The 12784-nt window shown below is 41.6% G+C and overlaps 1 protein-coding gene across 1 annotated transcript in view; it reads right to left on the reverse strand.

The window, feature by feature from the left end:
- The window catches only part of MTA3 (metastasis associated 1 family member 3), a 181248-nt gene that overhangs the window by 102956 nt on the left and 65508 nt on the right, over positions 1 to 12784 (reverse strand). The window contains exons 5-6 of the mRNA XM_006133984.2: positions 11923 to 11986; positions 10810 to 10927 (exon numbers count right to left, since the gene is read on the reverse strand). Of these exons, the coding sequence (XP_006134046.2) occupies positions 10810 to 10927; positions 11923 to 11986 (182 nt within the window). The remainder of the gene's footprint in view (positions 1 to 10809; positions 10928 to 11922; positions 11987 to 12784) is intronic.

Consider the following 12784-nt stretch of genomic DNA (forward strand, 5'->3'; position numbering starts at 1 on the left):
TCAAGCATAAGCTTTCAAACTTCAACATCTGAGGAAGTGAGCTGTAGCTCACGATCGCTTATGCTCTAATACCCTAATAAATTTGTTAGCATTTAAAGAGCAACACATCTGAAAGAACAAATTAAGAGAGGTAGGCAACCATTTTTTCTTCAAGTGCTTGCTCATGTCCATTCCAATAGGTAACTCCCAAGTAGTTTCTATGGAGGAGAGGTCTGAGTTCACCAAATTGCTAATCACAGTACTGCCCTGCTAAAGGCTGTATCATCCGTTGTATGTTGTAGTATAGCATAATGCAACGTGACAGTGTAGATGGATAATCATTGCTGCCCTATATATGTTCTGAAGAGGGACTTGTGTGAGAAACACAGCTGAGGATGGCTATGTCTCGTTAGCTGGGGCTGACACCCAACCTGACAAGGGCCTGTAGCTCTACATAAGCAGTAAGCTCAATCTTTCTGGAAGCTGTGATAAGACAACACAACTTGTTCACCTACCGAATAGCTAAATGTACCATAATATTTTAAATACATTAACAGCACAGGGACAACTATCTAAAAAATAATTTACTGTACTGGTTTAGAAGATAAAGAACAGCGAACTCTACAATATCCATATGAAAAGAAATTAAAAAGAGATTAAAAAGACTGGGACTTTTCAGAGGAGACTAAAGGGAAATATGACAGAGATGTATAAAATCATGACTGGTGTGGAAAAAGTGAATAAGGAAAAGTTCTTTACTTGTTCCCATAATATATGAACTAAGGGTCACCAAATGAAATGAATAGGTAGCAGTTTTAAAAAGGATGTTTTTCTTCACACAGCACACATTCAACCTGGTGGGGTGAGCACTGAAAGACTCAAGTGGACGGGCTGGCTGGAACAAACGGGTACAAGGTGTCGGCATTTCTAGCTTACAGGGATGAAGTGCCAGGAGCACCAGGGCATTGTGGGAAGTGCTTTGCATTCATGCCCGTCAGTGTGAAATAAGTGATTCCATATATTTGCTTATGTATTTGCATGTAAATGCAACCATACTTAAGTCGTGGCTCTTGACATGTGCTGTGAGTATCAGTGTGGCCCCTGGGGCTTCCAAAGCTGAGTAGCCCTGGTCTAGGAAGTACTATCAAAGCTTTGGTTTGTGTGTGCTATTTATTGTGTTTCTGGGTTTTGCAGAAGAAAAAAAGTTATTTCAAAGGAAACAAGAATTAATGTCCAAAGAATAGAGAGAACTACCAACTCATTTTTTGTGCCTGAACAAACCACTGAAAATATAAAACACTGAGTGCAGATACAATATAAATTTTCATCTCATATAATAAAATTTCGAATTTTCAGTTTAAAATCTAATAAAAGGCATCAGCATATTTATAGCAAAATAATTTGGTACATATAAGAAACACTTAGGCATGTTCATAAACCAAAGAACTTTTTCATTTAACAGCCACTTTATGACTATCCTTCTGAAAGCTCATCTGAATTAGCATGCCTTTAGTGCTTTTGTTCAGATATGTATTACAGTAACCATTCAAAACAAATTGATGGTGCATGTTACTAATGTTTTCCCTTTTCTTAATATAACGTGTGGGAGAATTATTAAAACTTCTGTCTACTGGTGACTTATGAAGAAGATATTTCCTCTCTACTTTTAGTCTGAACTGCCACCTGTGTACTGGATCTGTATGAAGTTACTAACATTTTGAATTGTATTGCATTGTATTGAAAAGTGACCACTGATTTTTAGTGCCTCAATTTTTGGGCTCCCAGCTTTACCCTCTAACACAGGGGTAGGGAACCTAAGGCCCAGGGGCCAGATGCAGCTCCCAGCTTACCTGGATCCGCCCCTACATCCCACCTCTCCCCCGCCCAGCATTGAGGAGCTAATGCTGGTGTTCCAGCCCCCATCCTTCCTGCCATCCCACCGTGGGATGGGAGCACATCAAATCTTCTAGCCCTGGTCCTCCTAGGCTCTGGTGTGTGGGGGGAATATGGAGAGTTCCTTTCTCCTTCTCAGTCAGGGGCCATGTCAGTAAGGATTTGGTCTTTCTTTCTTGTCACTTGTGTGCGGCCCCTGATTATTTTTCTGAGAGTCAGCGGCCCCCAACCCAGAAAGGTTCCCCACCACTGCTCTAAAGAGATCTGACTTTTAAAGGTGTGTGATCAGGACTTCCTGAAAAATAAGGCCCTTTTAAAGTGTCATAAGTTGGACACTCAAAATCATTAGACACTTATGAAAATGTAGGCCTAAAGCTCTATTTCAAGACACAGATTTTCATAATATCCCTTCCTCACAAGACTTGCATAAATGCTACAAAACAAGCTTTTTTCAGATTCCATAGCTTTTTCTCATCAGCAGAGTTCAAAGAGCCTTAGAGTAGGAAGTCAACAGTATTATCCCCATTTACTGATGAGGAAAACTGAGACATAGGGAGGTGAAATGACTTGCCCAGTGTCATCCAGCAGGCCACTGACAGAATTAGTTATAAAACCCAGGTCTCCTGAATCCAAATCCAGTGCCCTATTTCCTAGACCACAGAGACTAGAACAGTTTAGCTACATTTCAGGAAAAGGTGCCAGGTCACACACTGAGGCAGTCTGACAGCTGAGCTGTGGTCATATGCCAGTGGGAGGTTGTCACAAAGGCTCTGGGGATATATTTGGCGCCCCTGTCCTCCAAGGATACTGATGGACTAAGTCTTGCCCACGCGACAACCTGAAGATTTCATCGTCCAAGTACTTCTGGGATTAACACACTCCGCAAAATCAATGCATGTAACACACAGTAAAATCTGGCTACAAGGAACTCAATGAGAATTTTGCCATTGATTTCAGTCAGAATTTGATCCATAAATCTTATGAAGCCTCACGGAAACTTTTTTAATATGAAGGAATTTAATTTTAGAAATATCTTCAGATCTAAAGAGAGCTTCTATTGGAAGAAAAGTTATTACATAGGCTTTAATATACTATGTAGATATTACCTACTATATTACGCTATTTTAGGATCCACTCCAGCTCCTGCTAATCTCAATGGCATAATTCCAGCAGACTTCAGCTGGAACAGGCCTCATGCCTAGCAGACAATAATGTCAATAAAAATTCCAAAATAATCTTCTATTTTGTTTCACCACAGACAATACTAAGGCTTGGTCTACACTACAGATTTATGTTGGCATAATTACATCACTTAAATCCACACTTCTGAGCGATGCAGTTATACCGATCAAACTCCTGTAGACAGTACTATGCTGACAGGAGGTCAAATAGCTACCTCCTCTGAATGAGGTGGATTACCTACACTAACAGGAACATAAGAACGGTTATACTGAGTCAGAACAAAGGTCCATCTAGCTCAGTATCTGTCTTCTGACAGTGGCAAATGTCAGATGCCCCACAGAGTGTGAACAGAAACAGGTAATCATCAAGTGATCCCTCTCCTGTCATCCATTTCCACCCCTGACAAACAGAGGCTAGGGACACCATTCCTACCCATTCTAGCTAATATGTATTTATGGACCTAACCTATATGAATTTATCTAGTTCTTTTTTGAATGCTGTTAAAATCTGGTTCTTCACAACATCCTCTGGCAAGGAGTTCCACAGGTTGACTGTGCACTGTGTGAAGAAAAACTTCCCTTTCTTTGTTTTAAACTTGCTACCAATTAATTTTATTTGGTGACTCCTAGTTCTTATGTTATGGGAACAAGTAAGCAACTTTTCCTTATTCACTTTCTCCATACCTGTCATGATTTTATAGACCTCTATCCTATCCCCACTTAGTCTCCTCTTTTCTAAGATGAAAAGTCCCAGTCTTCTTAATCTCTCTTCATATGACATCCATTCCAAACCCCTAGTAATTTTTGTTGCCCTTTTCTGAACCAGTTCGCCCGTTGAGGTAACTTCTAAACCAGAGGTGGGCAATAATTTTTGAAGGGGGGCCACTTCATGAATTTCAGAAGTGGTCACGGGCCACCCCTGGAAGTGGCAGTGCCTCAGGCAGAAGAGATGGTGCCAGGAGACTTCACGTGTTCGCCTGCTCACAGACCCTGATTGGCCTGGGAGTGGGGGAGCATGTGAAGTCTTTGCCTCCTGCCCTAGCCCTACCAGGGATGTGTGGTGCCTAGAAAGACCCGTCAGCTGTTTTTTAAGAGCTGGCTGTACCCTTTAGACACTGTGTGCCCCTGGCAGCAGGAGGAGACTTCGCACACTCTCCCATTCTAAGACTCAACTGGCCTGGGGGCGTGGGAGAGGCAGGGTGGCTGTGGGCTGGATCAAACGGTTTAGCGGGCCAGAAGCTGTCTTGCCCACCCCCTGATCTAAACTAAGTGCTGCAACTGCACCACTGCAGTGCTGCACATGTTGTGTACTTTGAAGAGTGTTCAATTGAGGGGAAGCTAGTGAACTGAGGGCACTGGCTCCACACAGGCAGCAAATCTGTGTGCACTGTGGATGTCCAGGAGTCAAGGGACTCAAGCATAACAAAGTGGAGTGTACAAATCAGGAAGGGTCTGTGCTCCATGAGCAGAACAGAACTCTCAGGCTAACTATCTGTACTGATTTAGTCACAGGTAAACTCTGCTCTGCAACAAAAACTCATTTAAGGAGCCTAATGGCTGGACTGTGCAAACTGCTAGCCTGCAGAGGGGAAGAACTTGCCTCGCGAAACCTGGAATGAGGCACTTACATTGCCAGCAGCCAATAGTTTGAGGTAAGTTCCCCCTTCACCGCACCTGCCCTCCTGTGAGCACAGACAAGGTCGCCTCATTGCTGTGAGAAGTGGTAGTGATCTATCCTATACCCAAAAGTGTCACCATCACTCTCTCTTTACATCCTTAGTTAACATTCTCTTCCGTCGTATGAATCTTTATACAACAAACAAATTATTTGGTTCCCTAGAACCAAGTAAATTGCATCACATTCCTGTCAGGTTTGTAGTAAGCCTATATTTTTCACAAGCAACTCTAAAAAGACCTTGTCAAGTAGCTAATAAATAATATAATCACAATAATAATGTAGTGATCTGCCACTGTGCACCTTAATAAATTAGTCTGCCTTTCTTCCTGAAAAAAAAAATCATTTTTCAATTACACAGCTCATTAGACAAAATTTGAACAAGACTAATTTTTAAAACCAATAAAACAAGCAGCACACTTAAGAGAAATAAAAAAGCACTTTAACATCCCATGTTGTAATGGCTCCCACTTGGGGAGCGTGGCATAGTGGCTATGGCTGCAACTCCTGACTGCCAAGGGAGCTGTGGGAGGCGAGTCCAAGCCCTCCCACTTCAGAAGGCTCCACATCAGGACCCTTTGGGCTACCAGTAGTCTAGCAACCAAGCAAAGTTATCCTCCCTAGGCAGCTCTTCCTCATGTCCACCCCAATGGGATCAGCTTAGTCCATGTCTTCCCCTCATAGAGAAAGCACACACAATAGGTAAGAGGGGGTACCAATGCCTAAGTCCACAGGGTCCTATGGTTGTCTCCATGTGGGTTTCCCTCTTCCCTAGAGAAAGGCCTTTTGGACTGCTATATTGGAATCTAGGCTTCCTTCTGCTCTCCTGGAGCTGGAGGCTGCAGGTCAGCTCAACTCTGCTTCTGCCACCCAAATGAACTAATTCCCTGCCTTTTAGTTGCTCCTGAAAATTTAGCATTTACTGCAAGTTTGGCGGAACAGAGCTGGTTGAGCCCAAAATTATCCCTGACCCCTTATTCCTCAGTGTGGGGCTTATACACCCTATCCCCTCAAGATGGAGCCAGGTAAGTTGGGGCCATTTGATTATTCCCCCAGTTCCCTGGAAAAGAGGTCGGCATTCTGGAAGGCTTTCCCAGTTCAGTGCGGAATTTGGAACACACAGGGCCGGAGAGACAGGAATCAGAGCATCAGGGGGGTGCGTCCTTCATGATGTTTATTTGTCTTAACAGGCCATGTTCGGTGACGAGCTAGAATGGGTTTCCTAGAAGATAGTATTAGAGTGAGTCTATGACCCATTTTGTTATCAAGACCTTCTCTATGTCCGACTCATTCTGGTGGGAATAGATTGCAGCTCAAACAGAGCACACAGTGCTCCTCCCTTTTTATTTCCTGAGATAAAACAGCCCCCGATCCCACATCAGAAGCATCTGTCCATAAAATGAACCCTTAGGTGAAGTCTATATTGGATAGGACAGTTTCTGTACAGATTTGCTGTTTCAATTCTTGAAAGACCTTTCTACAGGATCAATGTACATTCTTGGGGCTGTTGTTCGTAACCAGATCTGTGAGAAGAGCGGTCACCATTGAGAACCTTGGTACAAATCAGGGTAGTCAGCCAACATGTCCTAAAAAACTTCTGACATGTTTCCTGTTGGTGGGGCAAGGTGTGTCCTTGAGGGCCTGGATTTTATTTATAAAGGGCAAAATCTGACCTTTTCCCAAAATGTATCCCAGATAAGCAGTTTCTTCTTTCTTTCCCTACTCTACATTTTTCGGTGCTTACTGCTGATTCAGCCCGTCGCATGGAGCAGAGCACGGCTTCCACTTGGGTCAGATGTTCTTCCCAGGTTCAGCTATAGATGATTATATCATCCAACTAGGCTGCAGAATATGAGTAATAGGACTGCAAATGCTTGTCCATAATGTACTGGCATGTTGCAGGTGCTCCAGGGAGTCCAAAGATCATAGCTCAAAATTGGCAGAGGCAGAATAGAGTGACAAAGACATTTTTTTTCCTTGCAATTCTGGTGAGTGGGTTTACCAATACCCCTTTGTTAAGTGCAAAGTGTTGATATAATGAGCTTTGCTCACTCAGTCTAGTAGTTCATTCACATAGGGCATGGTGTTGGTGCCAAATTTCAAAATTGCATTGACCTTCTGATTCTGCATCAACTTCAGGAAAGTGCCATCTGGCTTTGGGGCTAACACAACATGGCTTCACCACTCACTGCAGGATTCCTCAACAACCTCCAGTTCCAATATGGTTTGGACTTCCTGATTCACACACTTTTGGGGAAGCGACTGGAGATTCTCCCAGAAGATCTGTCCAGGTTTAGTGTGGATGTGGTGATGCATGAGGTGGTCCTTGCTGCTTGGGAGGAAAACACCATTAGGAATGCTTTCACTGTGCTCTGCACCTGGGCTCTTAGTTCAGGGCTAAGTTGTTCCCCCACCTGTACAGCCTGTAGGAACAGGGAATAAGGCACTTGAAGTCCCAGTTCTAGTTTAGGTGGGCACAGAGCTATGAATAGGCTTTCTACTCATTCAGCAAATTGATGCGTGTGCACTGTGTGCACTTTTGTTTGTCAGGTTGTCTAACTTCATAACTGTCTGGCCCATTCAGCTTGACACACAATTTCACAGAACTCCTGCCACTTGCTCAGTAGTTTAGGCACAGTACTACCCATCACCTGGCCTGAAAGTGCATCCCCACACTCCCTTCTTATAGGAGTGTTCCTAGGTCTGCTGGACATTGAGATTTTCTGCAGACAAAGTACCATTTCAAAGTCTCCCCCTGAGACTCAACACATATTGTAGGACATTCTGAGTTCTTGGAGTTTGTCTTTCCCACTTTTCCCAAATTAGGTCAAGAACTCCCCAGGACAGTCTCCCATACAAGAAATCAATTGGAGAGAAGCCCAGAGGATTGTGAGAATTCCTGGATGGAAAATAGAAAGGGGGGGGGAAGGGACTAAGTTAATCCCAATGCCACAGGTCTTCTGGCATAAGTTTTTTAGCATCTGCTTCAGTTGAAGTGTTCGACCAGGCCATCCGTTTTTCAGGTGATAACCTGAGGTGTGGAGGGTCTTTACTTTCAGAAGATCATAGACCTGTTTCATTGTACGAGACGTGAACTTTTTGCCTTCTTTGATGAGAATCTCCTTGGGAACTCCTTCTTGAGCAAAGACTTTCAATAGTCCAGTGGCAATAGTCCTTGCACTGATGCTATGTAGTGGGATTACCTTACAATAGCGAGTAGCATACTCAACCATCATCAACAGGTCTTTGTATCCAGTGGCACTTTTTTCCAGGGGTCCGATCAGGCGTATACCAATGTGATTAAAGGGGACACTGATAATCAGGAGAGGGATGAGGGGGTCTTTCATCACAACTTTTGGCCTGAATAACTAGCATTCAGGGCAGGAGTTGCAAAAATTTACTTCTTGATGTTCACCAGGCCAGAAGAAGCAGTCTAAGATATGGGCTAGATAGGGTCTTTTCCTGTCTAAGGTGGCTGCAGGGGGGGATGTCATGGGCCAGATCAGTTGTGACCAAACTTCTGATGGCCTTCTTCCAACATAGTTGTTCCTCCTGGACCTCACCATTAGCCAGTGGAGGTTGTTCCTATAAGTGGCTCAAGGTCTCATCTTCACAACTCTGTGTCTCAGGTCATGAAGTCCTCTTCCTGGATCATGGTCTGCACCATCTCCTCCCTAGGGAGATCTTCCAGGACCATGTCCTCTTTGATGGGGTCCTGCTTCTTGCCTACTCCAGCCAGTGTCATGGGCTAGGGTTCCCTAGCTACCCTGGTTCCCTCAAGTGCTTCCTCTGAGTTCCCAGGATCAGATCTATACCTGCTCAACATGTCAGAGAAGTGTTCCCAATCCCAACCCGAGATAATGGGACAGGCTCGACCTACTACAAGCAGCTCTGTGTTCTCCCCTATGGTGATCTCTACCCAGGCACCGTGATACGGTTGAATATAAAGATGTTAAGAAGCAGGTAATGAGCTAATTATGTAGTCAATACAATTTGTATTGACTACACAATTAGTCAATAAGGGAAGACAGGGTCCAGGAGCTACCCCCCGCTGCAGCTCTGCAGTTTAAATGTAGTAGGAACTGGGCACACAGGTCCTGGACCTACCCCCAAATATTAATATAGTACGAGGAGCCGCCTAGTTCTTACTACATTTAAAAGGCATAGGCACAGCGGTCTGAGCTCCAGCAGATGCTAAGTCCCAGAATGTGGAGCCTCTGCCTCCCTCCCCGTACCCCGCACCATGGAGCTGGTGCTGGGGGGAACCGACTTTTAAGACTTTTATTTCCTCCAGCAGATGGAGCATTTACTGCAGGTGCGGTGGGGTGCGACTGGTTGAGCCCAAAATAATCCCTAAGCCCCTTGTTGTCTAGTGTGGGGTTTGTACGCCCCCTCAAACATGTGCACTCAGAACTCCCACTGACTTTGTGCAACTGTATTAATGCTATAAACAGGTTTCCTTATTAAGAAATAAACAACAGCTAAGATTGTTGGGAAATAATATTTATATGCTAGACATCCCTCAAGAAAACTGCTTCCTTTAGTACCACTCTAATCAGCACATAAAACTAAGTAACAAATACTGCTCATAAAATTTCCAAAGCCAATATATGTGCACTACAAATAGATGATGAACAAAGTTCATATCCTTCACATTACAAATCAGCTTTTAATATATGTCATATGTAATATTCATATAAAATATAAAAGATTAATGGAACTCTTAAAATTTCTAACTACATGAGCAAGGTAAGAAGACCAATGATTTTCAAGATGTTTTCAGAGAAGAAATGTTTATTTCAACCCTGCTACAGAACAAAAAAGATATCACAATACCACTTTAGCCTTGTTACGTAAGCTGATAATTAACAAGTGAAGGCCATGTGTTCAGCATGCAAAGCCTTTTTAAGAGACCATACAATTTTCTTTTGCATTATTGTTGCTCCAGAGGATCTATAATATTCATACTAAAATACTTTTTTCCTGTGAGGCTTACCTGAAATAAGTCAACTGAACTAAAGAAAAGTTCAGTTAAAAAAATCCTCTTTATTATACCACAAGAAGATTAACCTGGTGTTGCTTGAATTCTTAATTAGTATTTGTTTTTCTTCATTTAAATCATTGCTTTGGGGTGGGACTGGGGATGAGTATGAAGGCTTCCTCTGAGAAAGACGACCCTGGGGCCAGGTGAGAAATGCCCTTCCATGATTGCTGCAGATCCAGTGGGCACAGCTGGGGAAGAGGTACATGTCCCCCAGCTGGGGCAGGTCCAGGTTTGTTTGGCCCATGCACGCCCCAGTCAGAGAGAAATGTAGCAAACTGTGCACTTTCCCCTCACTTTCTGATGAAGGGGAACAGCCAGCAATGTTCCCATATGAATCAAGAGAACTTGATTTGGTACAGCTTCCTCTCATCATATAGCTCTCATCATATACAACTTCCCCTCCCCGCCCTCCCTAAAGGGGGAAGCAGTCTTAGGGATGGGGCAGTCCTGGACGGGAGGGGGGAAGAAGAAGGATGCCCCCAGCCATCCCTTTCACCTGACCGGTGATACTGACTCCTTTCTGTATGGTTCTGTGTGTTCCTATATGAATCAGGGGCTGTGGAAACTTCCCCATAAGCATCCCCATAGCATCCCACCTTGCCAACCAAACCCTGCTTTAAGTTATGATGCGAGGAAGCTGTATACCAAATTTGGTGCTCCTACCTCTTATCGTTTAGGATGAGTTCTTTTTATGGGTCTCTGTATGAATTGGGTGGGGTTCCTAGCTGTTACCGTTTAGGAGGAGTTCTTAACAGATGGACGAACAGAGACACTCGTTTGCTCACAAACTCTCATGTATATATCATAGATAACGCTCAAACGCTCACTTACTCATAACATCTTTTCATTGGTTAATCAATCTTACCTCCCTTGGTGCCCCATTAATGTATTCTAATTTAGTTTTTTCTGTTCTTCACAATAACAAACCATGGTCTTTCTGTTTGGAAGGTGAATTTCTCACCATTGCAAGTCAATAGAAATAATAATGTGATATGCTGATTTTGTTTGAACATTCAAAGGCCAAAAAAAATATTTACCTTCAGCAAGCATGTCTGGTACATCTGCTTGGTATCTAGGTCCCACTCTGATCTCTCCTTTATCTGCTAAAAGTGTTTTCAGTGATGGATCGTATACCAGTGAATAAAAAAAAGCATCCTAAAAATGAAAAGATATTGCAATAATATTAATTCATTTGATTGCTTCATTTAACTTTAAACTTACAAACTTCTTTCATTTAAAAATTACAAACACAAGAAGGAAACTGTACCCCTTCAATATCACAGTTACTGACCTTTCAAGCTCCCTTTGAGGGTGGAAAAGCAGGCCAAAAAAGAAGCCTACAAAATATATTTTAATGAATACAGATTTAAGTATATTGAATAGTGTAGCCCTCATTAAATGGCTGATACAGAGTATCTTACAGTGAATAAAAAAGTTTGGAAGACATTTCATAAGAATGTAACATTACAGGTACAATGACCAGTTATTTATCCCCAAAATTTGGTATGTCTGATGGAAACTATCTTCTGAATTTTACTTTTTCCCCCTTAATTAATTACCCTTTCATAGAGAATTTTACAAATTACAACTAAGCAGATAACACTATCGATTTCTGAGTAAGATCTACACAAAAACAGTACATGTGTGCCCTTTATCTCTGCTGACTGGAGTAGCAGCTAAGCATTATTTTGAGAACCAGGCTTACAATACTTTAACAATGCTGGACCACAACTATGAAAATGAACTCAATACTGTTTTCAAACCAAAAAAGTGTCTGCCCAATATTAAAAAACTAAAACCACTGAAAAGGGCATTTTATATACAAGGTTTTATAATCATCTATTTTTAAAACTTACTTTTTAAAAAGTCTCTAACTTATCTGAAGGAATTGCATATTTTAGTTTTCATATCCAGGTGACAATATTATTCGGCTGACTATAACAATAAAGATAAAATACAACGTATTAAATTACTTTAATCCACAGTCCTTATAATGCCAGGAGGTATCTTCACCAATCTCTTACAAGATTCAATAATGATTTTTTTAAATTGTACTGCATTTCCTAAAATCCTACTATAAATGGGAGAAGACAAATATCAATGAGATCTATACAATCTAAATGAAGAAAGGATTTCGTGATGTGTGTTACCTCTTTTTCAAGATAAGACAACACAGATTCTGTCTCATTCAGAAGTGCAACACTGCATTTTCCCCTATACAAACAAAAAAGAAATGGACATTTTTTCTAAAAGCTAGTATTTTTTAAAGCTGTATATATAAAAAGTACATACTTTTCAAGAAAACATACATTCGACACTTAGGGTTTCTGGTTTTCGTTTAAAAATAAGTAAAAATGTATATTGTTACATTGTAAAACAGAAATGAGAGAGAGAGAGAGAGAGAGAGAGAAGAGTGTGCAGAATATACTAAATGAGTATAGTAAATAGTTTTTGCTGATCTGGGCACTCAGAAGTGTATATAAGCAACAGTCTACAGGATGTGGGATAAAAGCTTTAGTAAAATGATAGAAGAGCAATGAAAAAACAACACACACCAAAGCAAACAATACATCAACTGAAATAGACATAAAATTCAAAAGAAATGCAAACACATGACAAATTAGTTACTTTATATGCAAAAATGGAAAAGTGGGTTAACAGCTGTGGAAAATTAACAAAAGAGAAGTCAAAATTCATAGTATAACTCCATCTATTTTGTGACAAACTCTGAATGTCCCATGTTTTCACATGATTTGCTTAGAAATGTTTCAAGTATGCCTGTTTGAACTTCATTTTATGATGAATTAACAAATTCCAAGATATTGATAAGTAAAAGACTACGGGAAGTGAAACTTATTTTAATGAGGATCTCTTGTAACAGCAGGTACATAAACAAAAATTATAGCAAGAAATTATAAAATAACTCCCAAAACAAATGGAAGAGGTGGTCCCCGGAGCTATACCTTTCCACATGAGCTACCTAACACAATTTAGATGTTTCCTGGATGAGAA

Source organism: Pelodiscus sinensis, chromosome 3 (assembly GCF_049634645.1).
Source record: "Pelodiscus sinensis isolate JC-2024 chromosome 3, ASM4963464v1, whole genome shotgun sequence".
Classification (NCBI taxonomy): domain Eukaryota; kingdom Metazoa; phylum Chordata; order Testudines; family Trionychidae; genus Pelodiscus; species Pelodiscus sinensis.